The sequence below is a fragment of the Neocloeon triangulifer genome, unplaced genomic scaffold (genome assembly GCF_031216515.1).
Source record: "Neocloeon triangulifer isolate White Clay Creek 2 clone unplaced genomic scaffold, ASM3121651v1 ptg000013l, whole genome shotgun sequence".
Classification (NCBI taxonomy): domain Eukaryota; kingdom Metazoa; phylum Arthropoda; class Insecta; order Ephemeroptera; family Baetidae; genus Neocloeon; species Neocloeon triangulifer.
The window spans coordinates 4,297,403-4,318,988 of record NW_026775555.1 but is presented as its reverse complement, the minus strand read 5'-3'; the positions used below and the strand labels follow the sequence as shown (position 1 = coordinate 4,318,988).

The following is a 21,586-nucleotide window of genomic DNA, read 5'->3' as shown; positions in this document are numbered from 1 at the left end:
ACAATTATTTTGGAAGAAAAATATTCGGAAATTTCAACTACTGCTCACAGTATGCTAATGGAAGAAGAAACTTTTTGCAAAAACCGCAAAGTAAAAAACTCGGCTGCAATAAATTTCTCCCTCTCTCAGCGCGGAGATGAAACGAAAAAGTGACGACGCGAAAAGACGGAAGAAGTTTTTGCAAACATTTTTCTTACCTCCCAAAGGAGAGATGAGCGCGGTGGCGGCGCGTATGGCACCGACGGCTGCCGTCGAACGGAAAACTCGGCGCAAAAAGCCGCTGAAAAATCGACGGCGCCTCGCGAGGGTCACAGCAGTCTCGATCAAAAACACGGTCTCTGTGATTAGCACGGGAAACAGTCACTGTCAGTCACAAATAACGAGCCGGCCGTCACTCAGACAACAGCAGAGGGTGTGAATAATTGAGGGCTGCGCGGCGCCGGGCGTGCGTCCTGCTTCCAGCTTCGCCTTTGACTGCTCGAGGTGGACTGAAGGCGCGAGCGAGAGGAGCGAGCGCGCGCGACGAGGCCTGCCAGCGCCACTCACACTCCTGCGCTCCACTTCCGATGATTCTCCGGACACTTTGTCTCTAGTTGCTGGTGCCATTTCCGACCTTAATTATGCATGTCCAAAGACCCAAAACGACTTTGGAAGATTTTAAATGGCAAAGTTTTAACTCTACTTTTTCTTTAAGCCAGTTCGAGAACGTTAACTTTTGAACTATATTTACCAATTTTGGTCAAAGTGCTTCATTTTTTAAATAGCAAAAGCGAAATTTCCATATTAGAAAAAATACCCAAAAAATTACCACCGCTTAATCGACATTTACTATGATTTTGGAGCAAATCATAGTTCATCCAATCAATTTCTGTGTCAGACTCTTATTTTGGAATCAAGAAAAATTACTAAAAAATTAAAAAATAAGTACCTATTGAAGGTTCTGAAGCCTTTATCTTCTGACAAAACATTATTATTATTAAAATAATATTCAGTTTAGATCCTTTAAATCCAGGTCACAATTTTTTAAATTTTTCCTACACCCTTAAAATTGTAAAAAAATCTGATGTTCAAAAATCAATATTATACAAGTGAAATTTAGTTTTTCATTAAAACATATGTACAGCTAATCCCTCACTGTGAACGTTTCCAATTCGAAACTTGGCCTGCAAGACAGAAGGGGTCCTGAATGGAATTTTTAAAGTGCGGTACGAATCAAAAATTGTATGGGGCGTCAGTGGCGCAAAACCCCTTTAATTACTTGGTCAGTTTAATAAAAAGAGAATTATGTAAAAATCCTACCTGAGAGAAGGTCATGCGCTGGCTGGTCTTGGCCACGGCGAAAATCTCTCCAGCTGATGATATGAGATGGGTTTGCCTGTCTTTCTTAAAAAACCCTCTGGCGCCAGGGCTAAATCTTGGTTCTGCATGGGCTTCGGTTACTGCCATCCACTGAAATAATTAATAAAAGTTTATTAATATGGTGATTGGCATCTATAATTTTTTACAGATTCAATAGATTTTCAATTCAATTAAGAAGAAAGTGCAAATTTCTGCAATAGCGATTTGCATTTGCAATTTTGCACGAGACAAAAGAGGAGTGCAAAAGCTTCTTCATTTCTATGATCATCTCCTCGAGTGTCAACTTTTTTTTTTGAAAAAAAAAGGAGTATTTAAGAATTAAAGAAGCGCTGTTTTAGCTGGATGAAGAGAAAATTTTTGATCTTACATACCTTCAACTTTTCAATCGAATTCTTCAGCCTCGGCATGTGTGTCCTTGGGTGAGAGGTGACGCCAATGACTACACCAGGGTGCTAATTCCTCCTTAATTACTCATGTAAAAGTACACAAAATAACTGACTTACCCATGACTATCAAAAGGAAGAGAATTTTGTTGAATTTGTAGTGAAGCATGGCCTGCTGTTTTTATTACTTATTCTCCAAAACCAACGCATTTCAATTTCCAAGGAAGATTTTCTTGCTGGAAAATAAATTTGAATATGAAATAAATACAAACTTTTTTAATTAAAAAATCAAGTATTACACAATATGTATTTTATGACTTTATGTACATGCATACCTCAATCATGTGCGATTTTTGTCGCCGGCTTGGAACCGTTTTCGCCCGGCCGCCATTACTTTTGGGCCTCCGCAGAACCGAAGAGCGTCCTCGCTAAGAGCAATTTGTGAAATCATGTCGAAAATATCACAGGAACAATATCAAAAGTCTAGTCAAAAAGCACAATACAGTCTGTATATACACAACACAACACAGGTGGAATGTGGTTTCGTGGTTGTCATCTGTCAACAGTTCTTCGGGAAAAATACTGTGTACCAACCAAAACATTTTGCTCTCTCTAAATCTTTAATTACAAAATTTAAAATAAAGACAATAAAGTCAATTTCCGATGACCATAATATTTTTAAACATTTTTTAACTTAAAACCTTAGTCTGCTTTTGATTTTAATTAAGTTAAATAATAAATTGTAATTCATAGTATTTTTCGTTTAGTTGTCTACCATTACCAAGAATTGAATTTAGCTGCCGTTGGCGCGATTTCACACATAATGCAGTCTGCAGTTGCGTGCTTTTTTGCGTCTTCGTTGGATTAATCTTTTCCATGTGAAGGTCAATTGGCGGAAAATATTTTAACAATTAATTCATGGTAATTAATTTTATTTGAAAATTCACATCCATCACATTAAAATCAAACAATATCCTTAATTTATTTTCAATATCAAAACAAGATAATTTACGATGCGCATCAAAACTCAAAAGTATGAAATTAATTCTCCCTTTATTGGCAGATGACTTTACAGATTTATCCACAATCTAGGAAGACAATAGATGGAAATCGCCAGTTGTGGCCGAGTCAGTTTCAGGGATTTTTCTTATAACTGCGGTTTTATTCAAAATAATAATATCTTGAGCGCTGCCAAGCGTGTTTATCTTTAAAATTTATATTATTTAATTCCTCAATATCTGCGCGATTCATTTTTGTGGTATACAAATGTTACTATGCAAAATTGCGAGAAAATTCGATAAATAATTTTAGCAGAACAGAGGTATTTCATTAAATTTCGTCGTGTCGGTTGCATGCAAAACACCTGCACAAAGGTATGCAATATTATAATGAATTACATCGTTGTGTTGTTCACTTGATGGTATGTTTCATATGTTTCTCAAGTATTTGAACAAAAAGAATTCCGTTTCACCCAGAGGTCAGTTCCAGGAATGGAATGCACGTGTCGATTCGCCACTAGCACGACGCGCAATTTAAGTTTCGCAATATGAGGCGTAAAATTAATTTGAATTCTCGCACCGGCCGCTGCATAAAACAAGGCAAAACTACCACACACGCCGCGCCAAAGTGCCAACACATATATTTACATTTCTCGACGGGACATATACCCTCTCTTTACTTGTGTATAAATATACGTAAATTGCAGTGTGCACGTTTATGTTGCGGAACGCCGGGTGTGCGCCGTATTTGAGCAGTGCTTACACGTACTCGACCGCCACCACCACAGGGTGCGTCGGCCAGAGCACTCTTGGAAAACCGCCCGCGCGCTCTCACATATATACATTCTGAATCGCCGCCGACCTCTGAATTACTTGGAAATGATATTTACAAACACCGTCATTACTGCGATATGCCAGCAGTACTTCTAGCTTCGCCGAGGCACGAGAAAAATGGTCTCTCCGCTGAGTGTCGTAAAAAATAAAGGTCCTCTGCAATTGCGAACACACAACGCACACGTACCGCCGCGTTCTCTCTATACTTGTCGAGAATGATAAAACGCGGTGCATTTTGGCAGCCAAAAAGAGCCACACACGCAGCGAGTGAGTTTGGCGAAATTTCCCAAATTTCCTGACCGCCCGTGCTGAAACAGGCACGTTGCAGCTCACAACACAGGAAACAAAATTTTGAACGGTGGTTTTTTTTCAATTTTGGTATTTTCACTATATTTTCTCAAATATTCAGTATTCATAATTAGTGCATTCATTATAATATTTTTGTTTTATTATCTGTCGATTAAAATACAAAATCTTGAACCTGATTGCAAAACAGTTTAAACAGTCCTTAAAATTTTTAATATTTTATTTTTTAATTAACAAATTTTCTTGAAAAAATGAAGAGAAATTTGAAGTTTGGTAATATTTTATCCAAATTGAAACAAGCAAATTATTGGTAATTTTGAATGAATAATCATATATATAAGGGCAATCTTATGCTGCGCAGGCTGCCTATACTGCAACATAGCAGGCGCACGATTCTGACAGTTCAGGTAAGTGGCAATTAGTGCCGATTTCCGCCACTACGGCGCAAGTGGCGATACCATCCGCACATCTGTTTATCACTCCCGCACTCCCACTTTGACACGGTCGGAGACAGAAATTTATTGTGATCACTTTTCGCGAGTGTCAAAGGCTGATTCTTTCAGCAATTCTTCCGTGATGCGGTCACTGTGAGTCCGAATTATCGCCCGAACCGACGCGCCGATTGCCGACGCGTGAAATCTTCCGCCGCTTCGGACATGTTTCGACTGAACTGAGGTGAAAAGCCTTGAAGATGTCCTACTTGATCGACCGAAAGTCATTTTTCCGAAAGTCCGTTCTGCACCTGGCGAGGTCCCTTGCAGCCATCCAACCCTCGCCGTGGGAAAAGGTAAAACTGCTTTCAATTTTTGACAGCGAATTTTTCGAAATCGAACGGAAATTAGAATTTAATTGACTGAAGAAGTGCTGAGAAAAGTGAACGCCCCTTTTTATTTAACTTTGTTGTCATCTTACAGGTCAAAAGGTTATTCCAGCTATGCCCTCAAGAAACGCAGCAGGGCGTTTACAGGATCGACCAGAGAGGTCAAGACGCGGCCATCGCCCTAGGGGTCTATTTCCTAGAGTCAAACCTCCAACACAAGGACAAGATCTTGCCCTACTTGCTGAAGCTCCTCAAAGCACTGGCGAAGGCAATTTGGCTTGATGAAGTCAAATACGTTAGATCAGAAAGTAATACAAATATTTTGCTGTAACAATTGTTTACTTATGTATGCTATTATTTTTAGAAATTCCTGCCACTGAGAGGTTTAGTTTCTTGCTGAATACCATTTTGAGTGACATTGCTTCGAGAGATGAAGACGCAAGAACCGAAATCATCAGCACTCAAATTGACTTCTTCGGGGTTTTGGTTAACCTCAGTCGCTCCCACAAAGATCAGCGTAGCCCTCGAGGATCCACTGCCAGATGTAATTAAAAGAAATGAATGAAATGATTCAATTTAAAAATTATTCTTGCAGTGACTTTGTGCAAAGCCACAATTCCAGTTTTGATGGGAATGGCAAGAGCTATGGGTCGTTTCGGCAACCCGAATGAAACACCCCTTATTTCTAAAATCTTTCCTCCGACTCCACCTTTGCCTCCGGAACAGAAGCAAAAGCCCGACAACGAGATTAACTGTAGCAAGACGAGAAACTTTGCCCAGTTCCGAACTATTATTCCTAGATCTCTCTCAGGAAACATGCTGGCTCAGGAAAACCAAGACATTCCAGACTCTTCGTAAGACAATAATTTCATCAGAAGCAGTTCATTCTCAATTTTCCTTAAATATAATAGGTTTTCGAAGTTCTCCTCTCTGACCAAAACAGACTCAAACTTTGATCCCACTTTGTATTTCTTTACCAAAATTGGATCTAGTTTTACTCAACTGCCAACTTCAACGAACTACTTCTCTATCATTCACCTTCAGGTTTGGAAACAAATGCTGTAGAAATTTTATTTAATACTTAATTTTTGTTGATATAGAGTGTACTTGCTCTTGCCAAAAAGATCCTCACCAAAGACATCCTCGCTTTCATTGACGAGCAAGCGTCCGAAGTCTACCTGGCTGGGCATGCAAAAGTTTTTCCTTACAAAAGTGTCAGTCAGGCACTGACCCTGGCTATTGTTACTTTACTTAGGGAGCTGTTAAAGCCACAAAATGGTGAATAATTTTAATTTATTTGAAACATTAATATTTAATTTAAAAATCGAAAAATTCTTAGAAAATTATCTAATACCTTGTGAGTTCTCCTTTTCTGCATGGAGCAAATATTCAATTAAATCCATTTCAGATCTTCCTGTGCCGTTCACAAAGGATGTGCAAGAGTTTGTGAAGGAATTGTTTTTGTCTGGTCAAACCGAGCTGCAAAATCGACAACACGATGCCACCTCTAAGGAGAATCCTGCCGACTCTGCGCCTGTCGTAAATACCTTCAAAGTGAACGTCATGGCTAATTCTGCTTGTGTCGAACTTTTGGTTTGGGCAGTTGCAAATGAACAAGGTTAAATTTCTTATGTACAACAGTTATCATTTTTAATTTTAATTTATGAATTCTGCAGAGGCTGACAGCCTGTGTGGTCGGTTGACAGAGAAAATAAATCTGAACCAAAACTACAAGGTTCTGCTCGCCCACATGCCCTTGCTTATGGTTTGCCTTGAGGTATACATTGGACAAAACAATTTATTTAAATTCAAGTAAATCATTTTCAACTGTATTTTTTGTCACAGGGACTTGGCAAGCTAGCACAACGATTCCCAAGCATTGCAAGCACTTGCATCAGTTGCCTGAGAGAATTTTTAGTCACGCCATCACCAATTCTCTCAAAGTTACGTCTGCAGCACCAAACACTCATCTGTGCCAAGAAATTCAACGTTTCGCGTAAGTTTCTTCACCTGCTCATTAATTTCCACTTTTCGCTTTATTAATTGGCATAACTATAGTTTTGCTCAATTTCTCTACTCATTTTTGACTTAAAAATATTTTAAAATATTTTGTCAAAACGTTTTGTACATTTGTATCTTTTTTTAAATGATTTTTTATTGCTGCTGATCCCGGCTGACAATAATTTTTCGTGCTTGGGAGGCTTACATGTGGACATGGAGATGGCCTTAATTAACCTAATTCTACATGCTTTCATTAATCTTTTCTGGTTCTTGGAATCGTTCCCAAAGCATCCATCAGAGTGATATCTCTTGCAATGCTTGTACTGTTCGTGGCTAATGCGACTCAGCTCTCCTGCTTCTATTTGTAAATCACATTCACTTCATTATCAGAGATCAGGAGACGAGATTTTAATTTTTTCCTCGCGCCACGTGCTGTACGTTTTCAGTATATGTGTGTACAGTGGACGGAAAGAATCTGGCTCACCACACAGCCACGCAAGTTGCGTATGAGCAGCTGCGAGATGTTGCCATTGAGAACCTCTGCATAGCCCTTCAAGCCTCCATTGTGGTTGACATTAACTGCGTCAAAGCCCTGGTGGCGTCTGTCTCGAACCGCCTCTTTACTGCTGAAAAATCCGACAAGTCTGTCATTTTTTTGTTTAAATTTGAATTTTTCTGAAGAAATTATGTTTACTTAGTGAGTCAACCCTAATCAGCACCAATATAGTCACAATGCTGGGGCATGTGGCTGTAGCTCTGAAAGACACCCCGAAGACAACGGAAACCATTTTGCAATTCTTCCAGCAAAGATTTTGTCGAACGCCATCGAACTTGGATGTTCTGATTGTGGACCAACTTGGCTGCATGATAATTGCCAAATGCGAAGTGATTATTTCTTTGCAATCAATGAATTATTGAATATTAATTTTTTTCCTTTACAGCCTGCTATTTACGAAGAAATAATGAAAATGTTCACCATGGTGACAATCGAAGCAAGTAGCACTTCTTACGCAGCCTCTGGAGAGGAACGGAAAATTCAATACAAGTGAGTTCCAAATAAATTTTCTCTTAAGTTATTAATTTATAAATTTAAAGGCACGTTTCTGGGGCAGTAGTGAATGTTCTGGCCAATATTGCTGCCAGCCTGCAAGGAGACGCTGAAATGCATGAATTGCTCGTGAGATTGTTGGAGTTGTTTGTGCAGCTAGGTCTGGAGGGAAAAAGAGCTTCGGAAAAAGCGCCCGGTGCTCTTAAAGTAAATTAAGCTTTGCATTTAAAATTTAAAAAATTAAAACTAAAATGAACATAGGCTTCAAGTAGCGCTGGAAATTTGGGGATGCTGATTCCTGTAATAGCTGTATTAGTCCGGCGTCTGCAGCCTATTCGGCAGCCGAAGCCACGCTTGTTGAAGCTTTTCAAAGACTTCTGGCTCTACTGTGTTCTCATGGGTTTCACAGCTGCTGATTCTGGTAAAATTTGAGTAGAGATGCTAAAACTCTGAAATCATAAATACTTCTTAGGTCTCTGGCCGTCTGAGTGGTATGATGGAGTAAAGGAGATTTCAGTTAAATCACCGCAGCTGGTGTCGCAGACTTCGTCTAGATCAGAAATGCGCGGAATGCAGTACACCTCGGCCGTACGAACTGACAGTGTCTCAGTGGTGAGTTTAACTAATGTCATCCCTTGATTGTCTAAACTGAAAAGTCATTTTACAGAATGAGCTTCAAGAACTAAAGCTGCAGGTGCTTAGCCTTCTTGAGCACCCACAAGACGTGACCCCGTACATCAACAAGTTCCCTTTTCCCGAGTGCACATACCTTTTGTCCGTGTACTGGCTGGAGACCCTTAGGGTAAAAAATTCTTCTCAGCCGTCATTGGAAACCATTTTGGAATATCTGAACGACTCTGCCATTCTGCAAGACAAGGGAGGAATGTGGCACTGCATCAACAGTGTCGCTGATAGAGTTTTTGCTGCTCTGCTGGACGTCATGTCAGAGAAACCCCACGATGAAGCCAGGGAACAGGAGTTGGAACGCCATGCCCAGTTGCTCCTAGTCAACTTTAATCATCCTTTGAAACAAATCCGGAGAGTGGCTGATAAATTCCTGTCTGGTCTTGTTGACCGATTCCCCCATTTGTTGTGGAACTGCCACATTTTGTGGAGCATGCTAGACACTTTGACTGTTTTGGCTTCGGCTTTGGTGCTGGACCCGAACCAGCCAGACGCACCGTCTTACGTTGATGTGCCCAACACTCCCTACAAAATCAAGCTTGTAGATACTCAGGAAGGACGAGTTGTAAGTGTTTGCATTTTTCATCTTGTTTTATTTTAATGTGAAATGTACAGAGCATTGTCGAAGACTTTGCTGAGCGTTGTAATGGAGTCTTGCAAGAGGCTCTTCGATGGGCACCACATGTTACGCGATCTCACCTTCAAGACTATCTTAACCTGGCCCCTTCAAGAAACATAAAAGGCACTGTATCCTCGTCGGGTCAACATGCCCAGGCTGGTGTTGCTCTGGCCACGGAATGTATGATGAAATACACTAGTCACCCTCAAGTCCAACAACCCACTGTAAGTTGAAATATGAAAAAATATGAACGTTTTAAATTGTTATCTGAAAAATAGGGCGCTCTGGTACAAGAGAGGACCGTTGCAAGTGGCCGAGCTGAGCTCTCTCGAATGATGGCGTCTCTCTCACTACGAAGCAGATCTGCTGGTGAAGTTGCAGGTTTGGTTGCCGGTCTTCAAGATCATGGAGAAGGAGGAGCCTATGAGAGACTAGCTGACGTCCTTGTTTTCAAATTGTGGGATGCTTGCAAGAAGAGGAGTGACTCTGAGCATGCGACCTGCCTTTGGAGGTCAACGGCACTGCTTATTTGCTCTCCGGGCGTCTACAGACCTCTTTTGCATGCTGTTGCTTGGTCACAAGTATGAAAATCATGTAAATTTATACAATTTAAAATTAATCTTGATTCCATTAGGTTGAGCTCTTTACAGAACAAGCCATGCTCACTGCAGTTGATTGTTGGAGGTGGCTGTTGACAGCTCGAGTGGATCTTGAAGCCTCTTTCTTGCAAGAAATGTTGGCTGCCTGGCAGGTTTGTAATTTTTCTGTATATATTTAAAAAAAAACAATAATAAAACAATATTTATTCTCCAGAGTACTCTAGAGAAAAAACTGGGTCTTTTCTCAAAAGATGATGAGGGAGTAGTTCCCTTGGCTGCTTACGAAGGCTGTTTGTTAGAGCCAGACCCACCTCTGCTGCAGCCACATAACATTTGGGTGCAGTTTTTGGCCGAGTTGATTGAGACGGCCAAATATTGCAGCCAAGACCAAGTTGAAATGCTGGCCATGGTGCTGCACCAGTCACTTCCACTCACAGTAGGAGCACAGACCGGCCATTTGACAAGGCACATAGCTGCCGTGGGAGTCAGATTTAGGTAAATCGCAAACTATCTAAACACTCTCATTTTTTTATTGTACTTTTCAAAATAGATTGCTGTTGTGTGCTTTATCAATGCTGCAAGGAGACGGTTTGCCTAAGGGAAGTCTAAGCAAAAATATTCTTCGAGAGCGGATTTACTGCACGACTTTGGACTACTTCTGCTGTGTGCCTGGTACCCCCATTCAACACGGTGCAGCTTTAAAAGAAGATATGACGGTTGTAATTAAATTTTGGACCAATATGCATGCAGAGAAGAAGTACTTGAAAGGCTCCAGTGGAGACCAGGTAAAAAGTTTTTTTTTTACAAAATTGGTGCTGATGATTTAATTTGGATAGCTGTTGTCCGCTGTGAGCAATTCTTTGTCAACTGTGCAGCAAGATACACAGTCAATATCAGGTCTCGTGCCATCAATATTAGGAGATAGGGGAAGTTTGTCTGGTGACTTAGCCAAGCCAGTGTCAGGCTGGATGAACACTGTGCCGCTCTCTTCTTCAACAAACACTCTTTCCAAAAGATCTACAAGAAGCAAGCAAGCCGGTCCGACTGGAACAGGAATGAAAGACTATATCAAGAGAAGGAACCTAATCCTCGATCTCTTAGTAAGTTTCTAATGAAAAATGTTTGTGTCTGACTAATTCTTGGTTAAACAGGCTATAGAAATTGAAAACTTATCCACTTGGCGCAACCCTGTAGCAGGAGAGCAGTTAATTGCTGGAGAGGCCAACATCCAGACGTGGCTCTCAAAGCCAATGAAAGGCTTGACAGAGACAGCTCGACTAGCATGGGACATCAGTCCTGCCCTAGCCGTTTTCCTTCCTTCACGTTTGAAGATGAACGAAACAGTCATATCTGAAGTCAGTCGCCAGGTGCGGTTCAAGCCCGCCTTGGTCGCTCACATTTCCGAGGGTCTGCAGTATTTGGTCAACACCGAGTCTTTGATCAATGACGCCTACGAGCTGGTGCACACACTAACCTGGGCAAGGGTGTCTCCTGTGGCTGCACTTGCATTCTTCTCTAGACAATATCCTCCCCATCCGATCACTGCACAATATGCAGTCAGGGTGCTGAGCAGCTATCCACCTGACGCTGTCCTTTTCTATATACCGCAACTTGTTCAAGCAGTCAGGCATGACACGGTTTGTGTTGTTTTAAGTTTAATCATGGACAGTTTTTCATTTTGGAACTATTTTGCAGATGGGCTATGTTACAGAGTTCATTAAGTACATCGGAAAGAAGTCGCAAGTTGTTGCGCATCAAGTAATTTGGAACATGAACACTAACAAATACCTTGACGAAGAGGGCCACAATAAAGATCGTGAGTTTAAAGTAAATTACACTTTTAATTTGTTTATTTTAAATATTTTCATTACAGCCGCTCTTTATGACACGCTTGAAGCTCTGACAAAGTGTATTGTTTCGACGCTCTCTGGACCAGCAAAGCAATTCTACGAAAGAGAATTTGACTTCTTCGATAAAGTAAAAGTGAAAATATTTCATAAATTAGATCTAATGAACATTTTTTTTTAAGATCACTGGAGTTTCCGGAGAAATTCGACACTTCCCGAAAGGCCCTGAACGTAAGCAGGCGTGTTTGGACTGCTTGAGGAAAATCAAAGTCCAACCAGGATGCTACCTGCCATCTAATCCAGAAGCTATGGTGCTTGATATCGATTACAACAGTGGCACCCCTATGCAAAGGCAAGCATTATTAATTTTTTTATTATATTTGTGAGAGAATATAATTTTTGTTTAAAAAAAATTAGTGCTGCAAAAGCACCATTCTTGGCCCGCTTCAAAGTCCGTCGGTGCGGAATTGCTGAACTAGAGCAGCTAGCTATGAATGTGTCGAAACATGGAGCCATGCATGCAAATCCCTCATCAATTGCTAACGAAACTTGGCAGGCTGCAATTTTCAAAGTATGTATTTTCATAACATTCATTTTTAAATTCCTTTAATGGAAAAAAATTCATTTTAAGGTTGGTGATGATGTGCGTCAAGACATGTTGGCTCTGCAGGTGATTGGAATTTTTAAGAACATATTCCAAAAAGTTGGATTGGATCTGTACTTGTTCCCGTACAGAGTTGTTGCCACTTCTCCTGGCGTAAGAGTCTATGCAAATAATTAATTTAATTTTAAATAGCTATAATTTCAGTGTGGCGTCATCGAATGTGTTCCAAATGCCAAGTCCAGGGATCAACTTGGAAGACAAACAGACTTTGGGATGTATGAGTACTTCATTAAGAAGTACGGTGAAAACACTCTGGAATTCCAGGTACAAAAAACAGTATTTTAAACAGCCAACATAAAGCTAATTTAAATAATTTTATCAGACGGCACGCAGAAATTTCATCACTTCAATGGCTGCATACAGCGTAGTTGGATTCTTGCTCCAAATAAAAGACAGACACAATGGAAACATTATGTTAGACAACGAAGGCCACATCATTCACATTGGTTAGAATAATTCATAAATAAAAAAATGCACTTCAAATGACTATTTAAACTACTAGATTTTGGCTTCATGTTTGAGAGCTCTCCTGGAGGCAACCTAGGATTTGAACCAGATATCAAGTTGACTGACGAGATGGTGATGATCATGGGAGGAAAAATGGATGCCGTGCCATTCAAGTGGTTCGTTGAGCTCTGCGTCAAAGCATATCTGGCAGTCAGGTAATTATAAAATTTATATACACAATTTTGCTTGTACATTTACACCTTTTTTCTGCAGGCCCTACCAAGAAGCAATCATTTCACTAGTCTCCTTGATGTTGGACACAGGATTGCCATGCTTTAGAGGACAAACAATCAAACTCTTGAGGGCTCGTTTCCAACCAAATGCATCAGAACGAGAGGCAGCAGCGTACATGATTTCGATCATCACAAAATCATGCCTCAATTTCAGAACGAAGACATACGACATACTTCAATATTACCAAAACCAAATTCCTTACTAAGAAGCAATGAAAAGCAACAGAAAGTGCACGGGCCCTCTGATTTTTTGTGATAATTTTTGTGTTTATTTAATATCCAGTTTTTCTCTTCAAAGGGGCCATGAAGTCCAAAGTTCAGTTATGATAGTAAAGATTTATTGCATGTATTATCAAAGTGTTTAACCAAACTAATTGTACTTAAAATTGGCAATAACTCAATCAATGTATCTTGTTGTAACCATATCAATGTAAAGCTGTAATGTTACTGTTGGTAGTTTTGTTCCTGTAATCAACATTCCTTTGCTTGTTAGCCGCTTTATGGATGTACTGTTAAATTATTTTTCTGAACCTTTGTTCGCCAAGAAATAAATTATAACTGTTACATAGAGCCAAATTTGTTTTCTTTTTTCCTCAAAAATGGTGATCTCATTTAATTCTTTTGGTAATAATTAAATTAGAATAAAATTTATACATTTTATATACTTTACTTATATATAAAGTATCAAGGATGTTAAATTTTTTTTTAAACATTTAAATACATAATTCAAAAATATCCTTTATTTAATTTATTTGCAAATATAAGTATCAGGGGAAGCTTTCTTGGGGTCGAGGAAGTGTTGCGATACCTTCATGTAGCCATCTTCCTCAGTTGAAGTTCCAGTTTCACAAATATCCAATGACTCGATGACACATTCTCCAAATTCAAAGTTGCCAAGTTTCTACCAAAAACAAAATTCAGAATTAAGCACACACTGCAATAAAAGCTTTCTTACAGATAAGACGTCAGACACGTCAAAAGCAAAGTTCAGTTTGTCGGGAGCTTCTGCAGAATTTTGCTGGGGGAACTGTCGCTCAGCAAAAGTCGCATTTGCCACAGTCATGTGAAGCTTGACATCATCTCTATTTGCTTGGAACTTATCTCTCCTCAAAAAGCCTGTCATGTTATGTTAAAGCTTAAATTTTAATCACATGTTTAATCCATCTTTGCAAACCAGCGTTGTCAAGCCGAGAGAGAAGCTCCTGGCAGTGCTGCTGAAACTCGTCATGAACTTCATCTTTGACCACGTCACCATAAAGCACTCTCGTTGATGTGGGGTCGTCGCCCATGATTTCCAAGCCCTTGATTTGGAGTTTAAATTTGGGATAATTTGGCCTAAATTTGATGTTCAAAATAATATAAAAACAATAGCCCATAAAAGTCATTCAGTACCTCAAATTTTCATGAACGAAATCTTCAATGATACTTGCAGCTGCAGATCTCTCACTCACATTCAAGAGGACCAACATACCAAGGGTGATGTGCAGTTTTTCAGTTGCTTGCATCAAGTTGGTTTTCAGAGGCGAAATTTTCTGGAGATTTCACAAAGCTCAAATCATACATTAAAATAAGTAATTTATCAATCTTAACCTTGAAAATTTCAAACGATTTCTTGATTTCTGGAGAAGCAATCGCGATGCCTACAAAATGAGTTGGCCGCACCGCACTTCTGTTGGTCTCAACAATGTGGAATATTTTGCGGCAAGCAGATTGAACGTCATCAACAGCATATCCTCCAATAACTTCACAAAGAATTAAAATAAAGCACTAATTAAATATAAAGGATAATTTTTTTTACCTATGGTCCCATTGACGTCATTGCTCTTGCCAGGGACAAAAATCTTCGTTTTTGTGCTTTGCTCAATTCCAATTTTGACAGACCCTCTTTGTCCAATGATGAACCCAAATAGCTTACTAAATAAAAAATATTTTTTCAAATAAAATTAAAAATTTTAATTTGTAAGAAAATATCAATCATACCAAGGCAAATCAAGACTGCATTTGTATTTAAACTTTCCGCTGGTATCCTCTTCAATATGGTAAATGTTTTCAAGTTCTTCCTCTTCTTCCAACCACTCCGGCTCGTACTGCACTTTTGAATCTGACGCTGACGGTTCCTTGTTAGCTTCTGGACCTGAATTTGTACCAATTCTAAAGCAGGCCTGCGAATTTTTGCCGGCTGATTCGGTCATGGTCAACCATTTCAGGTTTAGCAATTAAAATAAAATGTGATTTCATTTTTAATTCATCTCTCATTACTCACTTCATTTTCTTCAGAGCCTCTTTCGCTTCCACGGGGTTGACATTCTTTAAGTTGTGTGGAAAAGGCTTGTAAAATTCGCAATCCCAAAAGTCACCCATTGCTCCTTTTCAAAATTTGATTTTTCTCAAGCGTTTTTATATTTACTTTTATAATCCTTCCTATTTTCGATAAAAACAGAAAAACAACATCACACAACAGCCGAATCTTAAGCAGTTTAAGCACCAAGACCACTATCACGTGATCCAATGGGGCGGGGCGACCAAATGACCAATGAAGAAAGTAAACAAACAAGCATGGATCTGATGGATCAGTCGGCCAGCGGATTTTGTGATTTCTTTTGCAAATTGCAATTTTTAAACTTATTTCCATCCTCGGGCTGTTCCACAGCAAGAGAGGTACGCACTTTTCACCAAGGATCCCTGGGATGCGAAGAATTCAAGGAATAAAACGAGGTACGATGGTACAAAGCCATAGTCACAAAGCCGAGTCACGACGACTTCATATTTTCCAATCAGGGAATTGAACCTAAAACCTGAAATGTCTAGGAAAAGGTAATTTTGTGTTTAACTTTTAAAGTTACAATTAAAATGGAATAACTCTAAACAATACTATTTTAAGCAGGAATTTTTGAAATTATTCAACATACATAAGCGATTATGCTATCATAATATCCATAATATTATAATATGATTTTATTCATTTTATTAACACATAACATCAAAGGTTTTGCTTTAACTGCACCACTGTCCACTGTATGTATAGTTGAAACAGATTAATTATTCATTTTTATCTTAACCAGCAATGTATTTATTTTTGTGCATAAATCTATTTTGCAGAAAAAATTGCTTTCCTTGGTCTGGTCTGCCACTTATTATGATTGGATCAGTAGTGTCATGAAATTCTGATTTGAATTTGACATTTGCTATTGATAACCACTTTAACTTAAAAATTACAAAATTTTAATTTTACAATTAGAGAAAAGTTTTAAAGTCAGCAGATATAGTTTATAATTGGTTATAGAGGCTAGAGACTATGAATTCTGAAAGCTAGCAACTGAAATGCGTTTTCTATGACGACTGACGAAAATAGATCCGGACTCCGGACTGATCAAAGTATATTTTCCACAACAGTCAGAGATCCGGACAAGTTTTTATTCAAGAGAGTCAAGGGTTGAGAATTTGCCATGTGAGTTATATAATTTTTTAGTTATGTACTTGTTAAAAAAAAAACAGTAAGACTTGTTCTTAATTAAGACACCTGAAATTTTTATTTTTCAATATAAATTTAAATTTAATAGAAAAAAAATTATGTTAGACAGTACAATAAATTCGAATTCTTGCAGAGCTGGAAGTATTTGATTGCTATTGCTGTAAGAATGAAATATCGAATGTTAATTAAACACAAATTTTATCTTTAATAGAAGGAACCTTTTGACAGAAATTTAAACATGATTTAAAAATAAACCTTTTGAAATTTTTAATGAACTTGAATATTCACTGCATTAAACTTTATACCGCACAAAAATTCAAGAAATTTCTATAATTTATTCAAAGAAGGAAACTGAATCAAAGTGTTGGCCACTCGACACTGAACGCAAAATTTTTGCATTCCATGTTATCTGTATTACTCTTGCACATACAAATTTTGCTCAACTGATCACTGGCTTGAGCTAAGTGCTTCAGCAACAGCTGTTGGTCAGCGATGGCACTCAGCTTCTGCTTGCGGTACAAGTCAATTAAGTAGACGAGAAACTCAAACACCGTTTTGTAGTCTCTGGTAGGTCCAACTCGTGTTTTTCTGTTGAGCAGAGAGGAAAGCAAAATTGCTCCATTAGCAGCATCAGCAGTAGAGACAGGCTGCGCCTAAAGCTAAATGAACAAAGAATATGATAAGTAATAAATTATTAAATGAATTTAGTGTTTACCTTTGCTTCCACCATGAGCATGGAGACCGGATCTAAGCTTGCGTCCGCTACTTTGCTCCAGCCTACAGTTGAGGAACAGCAGTAGCATTTGATTATGATTGGTGCTGCAAATCAAAGTTACCTTGTTTTAAATACGCTTATGAGTTCAATTTAATTATTTTAATGCATCAAATCTAATTATATAAGCAAAATAATGCAGGCTGTGAGTTTAAGGCAATCAAAACTTTTTCCTGATTTTTATTCAACTTACAGTGAATTAAGGCTAGGGCCAAAATAGACAGATTTAAGATGATAATCGAAGACGAAAAGTAAAGCAGACTTAAGCTGGATTTCATAAAATTGTCCACTTTCGTAATATAATGCTAAAAACCCTAAAAACAACATACAAATAAAAAACTCAATCATGACACGTATTATCAATAATTTATGGTATTTGTAGTTAGAAGCCACTTTTAATAAGTAATTTTCACTTTAACACTGTGTGTGTCTACTTAGAAAATTGACAACACAGGAGTCAGTCACTGGTCACCTTCAGACTCTCAGAATATTACAGGATAATTAATCAACCCAAGAACTACACCGGAAAGACATAAGTGCAAAACTATCAAAGAGCACATATGGCAAAAAAAAAAAAAAAAAAAAAATAGGCAAGTGGCAAGGCCCTCCAAGAGCCTATAGGCCTAGCAAACTTTTTTAGGCACCCTATTGGCGATGCCTGCCGACACCCTACGACCAAACACATTTAAAAGTATCTACCTCTAACGTTAAAAATTATAATCTCGTTAAAAGCTGCATAATGAATAACAGATTAACGTTTTCGATAGGCAGATTGACAACAACTATAATTTAAAACATATGCTCTTACGTAAATAAATTACTTGATGGCTTTGAAGGAATTCCCTGGCCATGGGCACTGTCGGCACACGTTGTCTTTGAGGAAAACGCACGAACCACACAAACAAACACCATGCAAACAAGAAGATTCCGCGCGAGCCTTGACAGCTGCGCATCGGTAGCAGCGTTTGCTCTCTTCTGGATACACTGAAAAAAATTAAAAACCACTCAGTAAAATTTTTGGCTTAGTGTATACTCATGGACATACAGATTCTATTCAAGTCGGTACTGGCTTGTGCTAGGTGTTTCATCAAAAGCTGTTGGTCAGCGATGGAACTAAGTTTCCTTTTGCGGTACAAGTCAAGGAAGTATGTGAGGAACTCAAACACAGATTTGTAGTCTCTGGTGGGTTCAACTCGTGTTTTCCTGTTGAGCAGAGAGGAAAGCAAATTTGCTCCATTTGCAGCATCAGCAGTGGAGATAGGCTGCGCTTGAAGCTAAATGAACAAAGAATTTGATTAGTAATAAATTATTAAATGAATTTAGTGTTTACCTTTGCTTCCACCATGAGCATGGAGACCGGATCTAAGCTTGCATCCGCTACTTGGCTCCAGCCTGCAGTTGAGGAACAGCAGAAGCGTTTGATTTTGTTTGGTGCTGCAAATCAAAGTTACCTTGTTTTAAATACGCTTACGAGTTCAATTTAATTATTTTAATGCATCAAATCTAATTAACATTTTTTTGAACAATTAATTATTAAAATATATCAAATATTAAAAAATATAATTTTTAATTTAATTTAAAACTTTGATGCCAATAGGCATCAAAATATTCAATTATGCCCAAAACATTTTTTAAGTAGAATTTTTTTATTTATTTTTTTTTTTGATGATTTTAATAATATAATAATGCTGATAATTTTTGAAATTTTTAACTGAATTTAATTTAAGATTTAAAAAATTTAAATATAAGAATTAATTTTCTGCTTTGGTGAAACTGTTTATTTAATTATATTTTGGATAAAATTTCCAATTGGGATAGATACCCCAGTTGCCAAAACTGACTTTTATCCGGATATTATCCTCTCGGGAGAGGATAAAATCCGGATAATTTTTCGATTTTGGCAGCTGGGGTAGAAGCCAAACTAATATTTTAATTTGAGCTAAAACAATTTTTAAATTTACTTAATAAACAGATGAGAATAAGAATTTCAATAAAAATTCAAAAAAGTTTCTCAGATACTTTACTTGTAAAATTTATTCAACGTATTTTAATAATTTTAGCGCATGTCTCAAATCATTTAAGAACAAAAAGTAAAACCAAAGCATCAGTAATTTTGATTCAAATCAAGGAAGAAAAATCTGGATTTCTTGAAAGAAATTTTTGAGATAAGGGAATATATAAAATTAAAATATTAACAAAATTCATTATCTTTTAAGGAAGCGTGGAACACAAGTCACCGCGTATCACGTGGCGCATGGAACAACTCTCCAAATTAATGCTGTGGAATAACTCTCCGTGTATAACAATTCGTCTACAATTTGTTTATTATTATGTATGAATCAAATTGCTCACAATGTATTATGTAAATGCGATAATATGAGCACTTTGAGGACTTTGTCCATTTTAAATAATTAATAAAAAAAAATAAGATGCGATTTTATAAATGAATTTTCAGAAAATATTTCCATAATTCTCATATTAAAATTTATATTTTCACACCATTTTTATTTTGCATAGTCCACAAAGTAATTCGAATGTCTAAACCTGTTATTTTTTTTTTAAAGAAAATAACAGAATACTGCATGAAGATTGTAGATACAATAAATTTGAAAAGATTTAACCTCCCCCAAAAGGAAAATAAGGCAAAATAGAAACATATTTTTGTGACATTAAAATGATAAAATTAATTCACAATATTGGTTAGCTACAAGAAAATCTAAAAGCTACATAATTTTCACAAGAATTTTACTTACACTCTATCTATAGTCAGCTCTTCGATAATAGCAGCTTTGAAGTTCTAAATATTTGTCCATAAGCTCGCAAAACTTGTCAAAAATTTCCAAATTCGATGCCATTTGCAGAATGCATCTCTGCAGCAACCACAATATGCATTCTCATCATATTTTGTGTCGCAATGCGAAATGCGCATTTATGTAATGTTCGGAATGCAACCCGCGCGCCAACGCAACGATTCGAAATATCTGAATCTGGTGCTGGGCTTTAATTCTGTAAAAGGAATTTACCATTCTATTTCAGCCTTACAGAATTACATAGACCCGTGGAGTTAAGAGAAAAGTTAACTAAAATCCAAACAGAAAAAAGCAATTTTGGATCCGCATTATGCTTAAAATTTCAGCCAACTAAAAAATAGTTTGCAGTCATTTAATTTTCTCTCAATCATACAATAACTTAACGTGGGCCCGGACTGGGCCCACGGGCAGTCGGGCCCAACCCCGATGGGCCGCGGCCCAATTTAACATTGGTCTTATGGGGAAAGGTAGACTGCGCCGCCGAACTGGGCCGCGCTTCCTCAATGATATCGCCCTGTGGGCCGCGGAGCCCCAGTCCGGCCTGTTGCGCGCGTTCATTATTCATATTCCATTTGCATGATTTGCAATTATTCGCATCGGTCGTGTTTTCCTTTTTTTTTATAATTGTTTATATTAAATATGCACAGTCATACACACCTTTTCCTTGGTAAATCGTGCACGCCTCTGAGGTCATCTATGAAATTGTATAGGTCACGCAGATGAGCTGATCATGCGTCTGCTTGCTGGCCTTGCTGATGTGTCTGTCTCTGATCTGAAATGTCAGTGCGCGAAGATCCATGACGGCCTGATGAGTCACCAGACTTTGCCCCGCTCCCTCCCCTGGCGGCGACCAGGTCGTGTCTGACTGCATGACATTAGGAATTAGGAGGGGCCAAGGATCCTTGTTGAAAGGAATCCAGATTGTCAAAAAAAAAAGGAGAATAAAGATCAATAAGGAAGTATTTTTGGTAATGTTATAGTACGCGCGACGTGTTTCCCAAAATCCCTCATTTCAGTTGGCATCACTTGCATTACGTCGCGCGTTTAATAGTGGTTTTACGTCGCGCATACAATAATGGTTTTACGTCGCGCGCTCAATACTGGTGGCGGTGAAATTGTTAAGGAAACCGATTATTCCATCGATACCTCGGCAACATGTATAGCACGCGCGACGCAATTATTTTCCTACAATCTTAATTAAGGGGACTGCTAGGAAGAATAGGGGCCCTTGGGATGGGTTCAGAATGGGGCAAGACGACCTCTGGAGGGCCGTGCGCACCCTTATAGCAGGCGCGACGTATCAATATGGGACGGTCGAAAAGCGAAATCTGGAGGGCGCTTTTCACCATCGTCAGAGGCGCGACGCATGGTTATAGGACGCGCAACGCACGGCTATAGTACGCGCGACGCATGCTTATAGTACGCGCGACGCATGCTTATAGTACGCGCGACGCATGCTTATAGTACGCGCGACGCACGATTTTAGAAGGCACGACAAATTAATTATTACAAATGGTGTTACACGCGGCCGGAGTTGTGGGCACCCCACGAACCGGCAACTCGGAGGTGGGCAACCCCCAAGATTAATTTTTGCAGAAGCCGCGAGCGAGGGGTGGAGGCGCAGCGAGGT

General features: G+C 38.6%; 4 protein-coding genes across 12 annotated transcripts in view; 1 reads left to right on the top strand and 3 right to left on the bottom strand.

Moving 5' to 3' along the window:
- The window catches only part of LOC132199002 (zwei Ig domain protein zig-8-like), a 153,269-nt gene extending 150,991 nt beyond the window's left edge, over positions 1-2,278 (bottom strand). For 2 of the 4 annotated variants that reach the window (XM_059623370.1, XM_059623371.1), the window contains exons 1-4: positions 2,078-2,278; positions 1,863-1,978; positions 1,731-1,811; positions 1,300-1,449 (exon numbers count right to left, since the gene is read on the bottom strand). In XM_059623370.1, the coding sequence (XP_059479353.1) occupies positions 1,300-1,449; positions 1,731-1,766 (186 nt within the window). In that variant the 5' untranslated portion in view covers positions 1,767-1,811; positions 1,863-1,978; positions 2,078-2,278. Of the gene's footprint in view, positions 1-197; positions 495-1,299; positions 1,450-1,730; positions 1,812-1,862; positions 1,979-2,077 lie in introns of those variants that run through there. The other 2 variants (XM_059623372.1, XM_059623374.1) reach the window with 1 other exon arrangement.
- A 2,074-nt stretch (positions 2,279-4,352) lies between these two features.
- LOC132199106 (phosphatidylinositol 4-kinase alpha) lies at positions 4,353-13,472 on the top strand. The gene is given in 31 exon segments (XM_059623583.1): positions 4,353-4,667; positions 4,795-5,008; positions 5,065-5,244; positions 5,296-5,554; positions 5,612-5,744; positions 5,801-5,978; positions 6,109-6,318; positions 6,377-6,477; positions 6,546-6,696; positions 7,163-7,343; positions 7,400-7,586; positions 7,643-7,746; positions 7,797-7,956; positions 8,011-8,170; positions 8,222-8,361; positions 8,417-8,998; positions 9,049-9,276; positions 9,331-9,633; positions 9,687-9,803; positions 9,866-10,146; positions 10,202-10,751; positions 10,803-11,288; positions 11,347-11,467; positions 11,525-11,628; positions 11,681-11,850; positions 11,916-12,069; positions 12,130-12,255; positions 12,307-12,426; positions 12,485-12,608; positions 12,665-12,824; positions 12,883-13,472. Coding segments are annotated over 31 exon segments (6,306 nt in total). The 5' UTR covers positions 4,353-4,571; the 3' UTR covers positions 13,109-13,472.
- Positions 13,473-13,619: 147 nt separating this feature from the next.
- LOC132199108 (activating signal cointegrator 1 complex subunit 1) lies at positions 13,620-15,137 on the bottom strand. Its single transcript, XM_059623585.1, has 7 exons — positions 14,883-15,137; positions 14,701-14,816; positions 14,493-14,644; positions 14,295-14,434; positions 14,077-14,237; positions 13,858-14,018; positions 13,620-13,803 (listed from the first exon to the last, which is right to left on the bottom strand). Exons 1-7 carry the CDS (start codon positions 15,092-15,094, stop codon positions 13,651-13,653), a joined length of 1,095 nt encoding a protein of 364 aa, XP_059479568.1. The 5' UTR covers positions 15,095-15,137; the 3' UTR covers positions 13,620-13,650.
- On the bottom strand, positions 14,896-21,122 carry LOC132199110 (uncharacterized). Of its 6 annotated transcripts, none has more exons than XM_059623589.1 (9): positions 20,940-21,121; positions 20,614-20,821; positions 19,900-20,152; positions 18,477-19,424; positions 18,192-18,420; positions 17,968-18,130; positions 17,090-17,193; positions 15,166-17,033; positions 14,941-15,081 (listed from the first exon to the last, which is right to left on the bottom strand). In XM_059623589.1, exons 4-8 carry the CDS (start codon positions 18,495-18,497, stop codon positions 17,005-17,007), a joined length of 546 nt encoding a protein of 181 aa, XP_059479572.1. In that variant the 5' UTR covers positions 18,498-19,424; positions 19,900-20,152; positions 20,614-20,821; positions 20,940-21,121; the 3' UTR covers positions 14,941-15,081; positions 15,166-17,004. The 6 variants fall into 6 exon arrangements, with proteins under 6 accessions (XP_059479571.1, XP_059479572.1, XP_059479574.1 ...); XM_059623591.1 differs by having other exon boundaries at positions 18,477-18,580; XM_059623588.1 differs by lacking the exon at positions 19,900-20,152 and having other exon boundaries at positions 14,896-15,036; positions 18,477-18,580; positions 20,940-21,122.
- Positions 21,123-21,586: the final 464 nt, after the last annotated feature.

What these genes read in the sequence shown, in the direction of transcription:
- LOC132199110 (XM_059623588.1), bottom strand. Translation starts at nt 20,650, where the DNA reads ATGACCTCAGAGGCGTGCACGATTTACCAAGGAAAAG. An exon ending in AATTCCTTCAAAGCCATCAA is followed by an intron (nt 17,194 to 17,967) that starts GTAATTTATTTA and finishes TTTGATTTGCAG; the next exon opens with CACCAATCATAATCAAATGC. An exon ending in TGCTCATGGTGGAAGCAAAG is followed by an intron (nt 17,034 to 17,089) that starts GTAAACACTAAA and finishes TTGTTCATTTAG; the next exon opens with CTTTAGGCGCAGCCTGTCTC.
- LOC132199108 (XM_059623585.1), bottom strand. Translation starts at nt 15,094, where the DNA reads ATGACCGAATCAGCCGGCAAAAATTCGCAGGCCTGCTTTAGAATTGGT. An exon ending in TGCAGTCTTGATTTGCCTTG is followed by an intron (nt 14,817 to 14,882) that starts GTATGATTGATA and finishes TTTTTTATTTAG; the next exon opens with TAAGCTATTTGGGTTCATCA. An exon ending in ACGTGTCTGACGTCTTATCT is followed by an intron (nt 13,804 to 13,857) that starts GTAAGAAAGCTT and finishes TGTTTTTGGTAG; the next exon opens with AAACTTGGCAACTTTGAATT.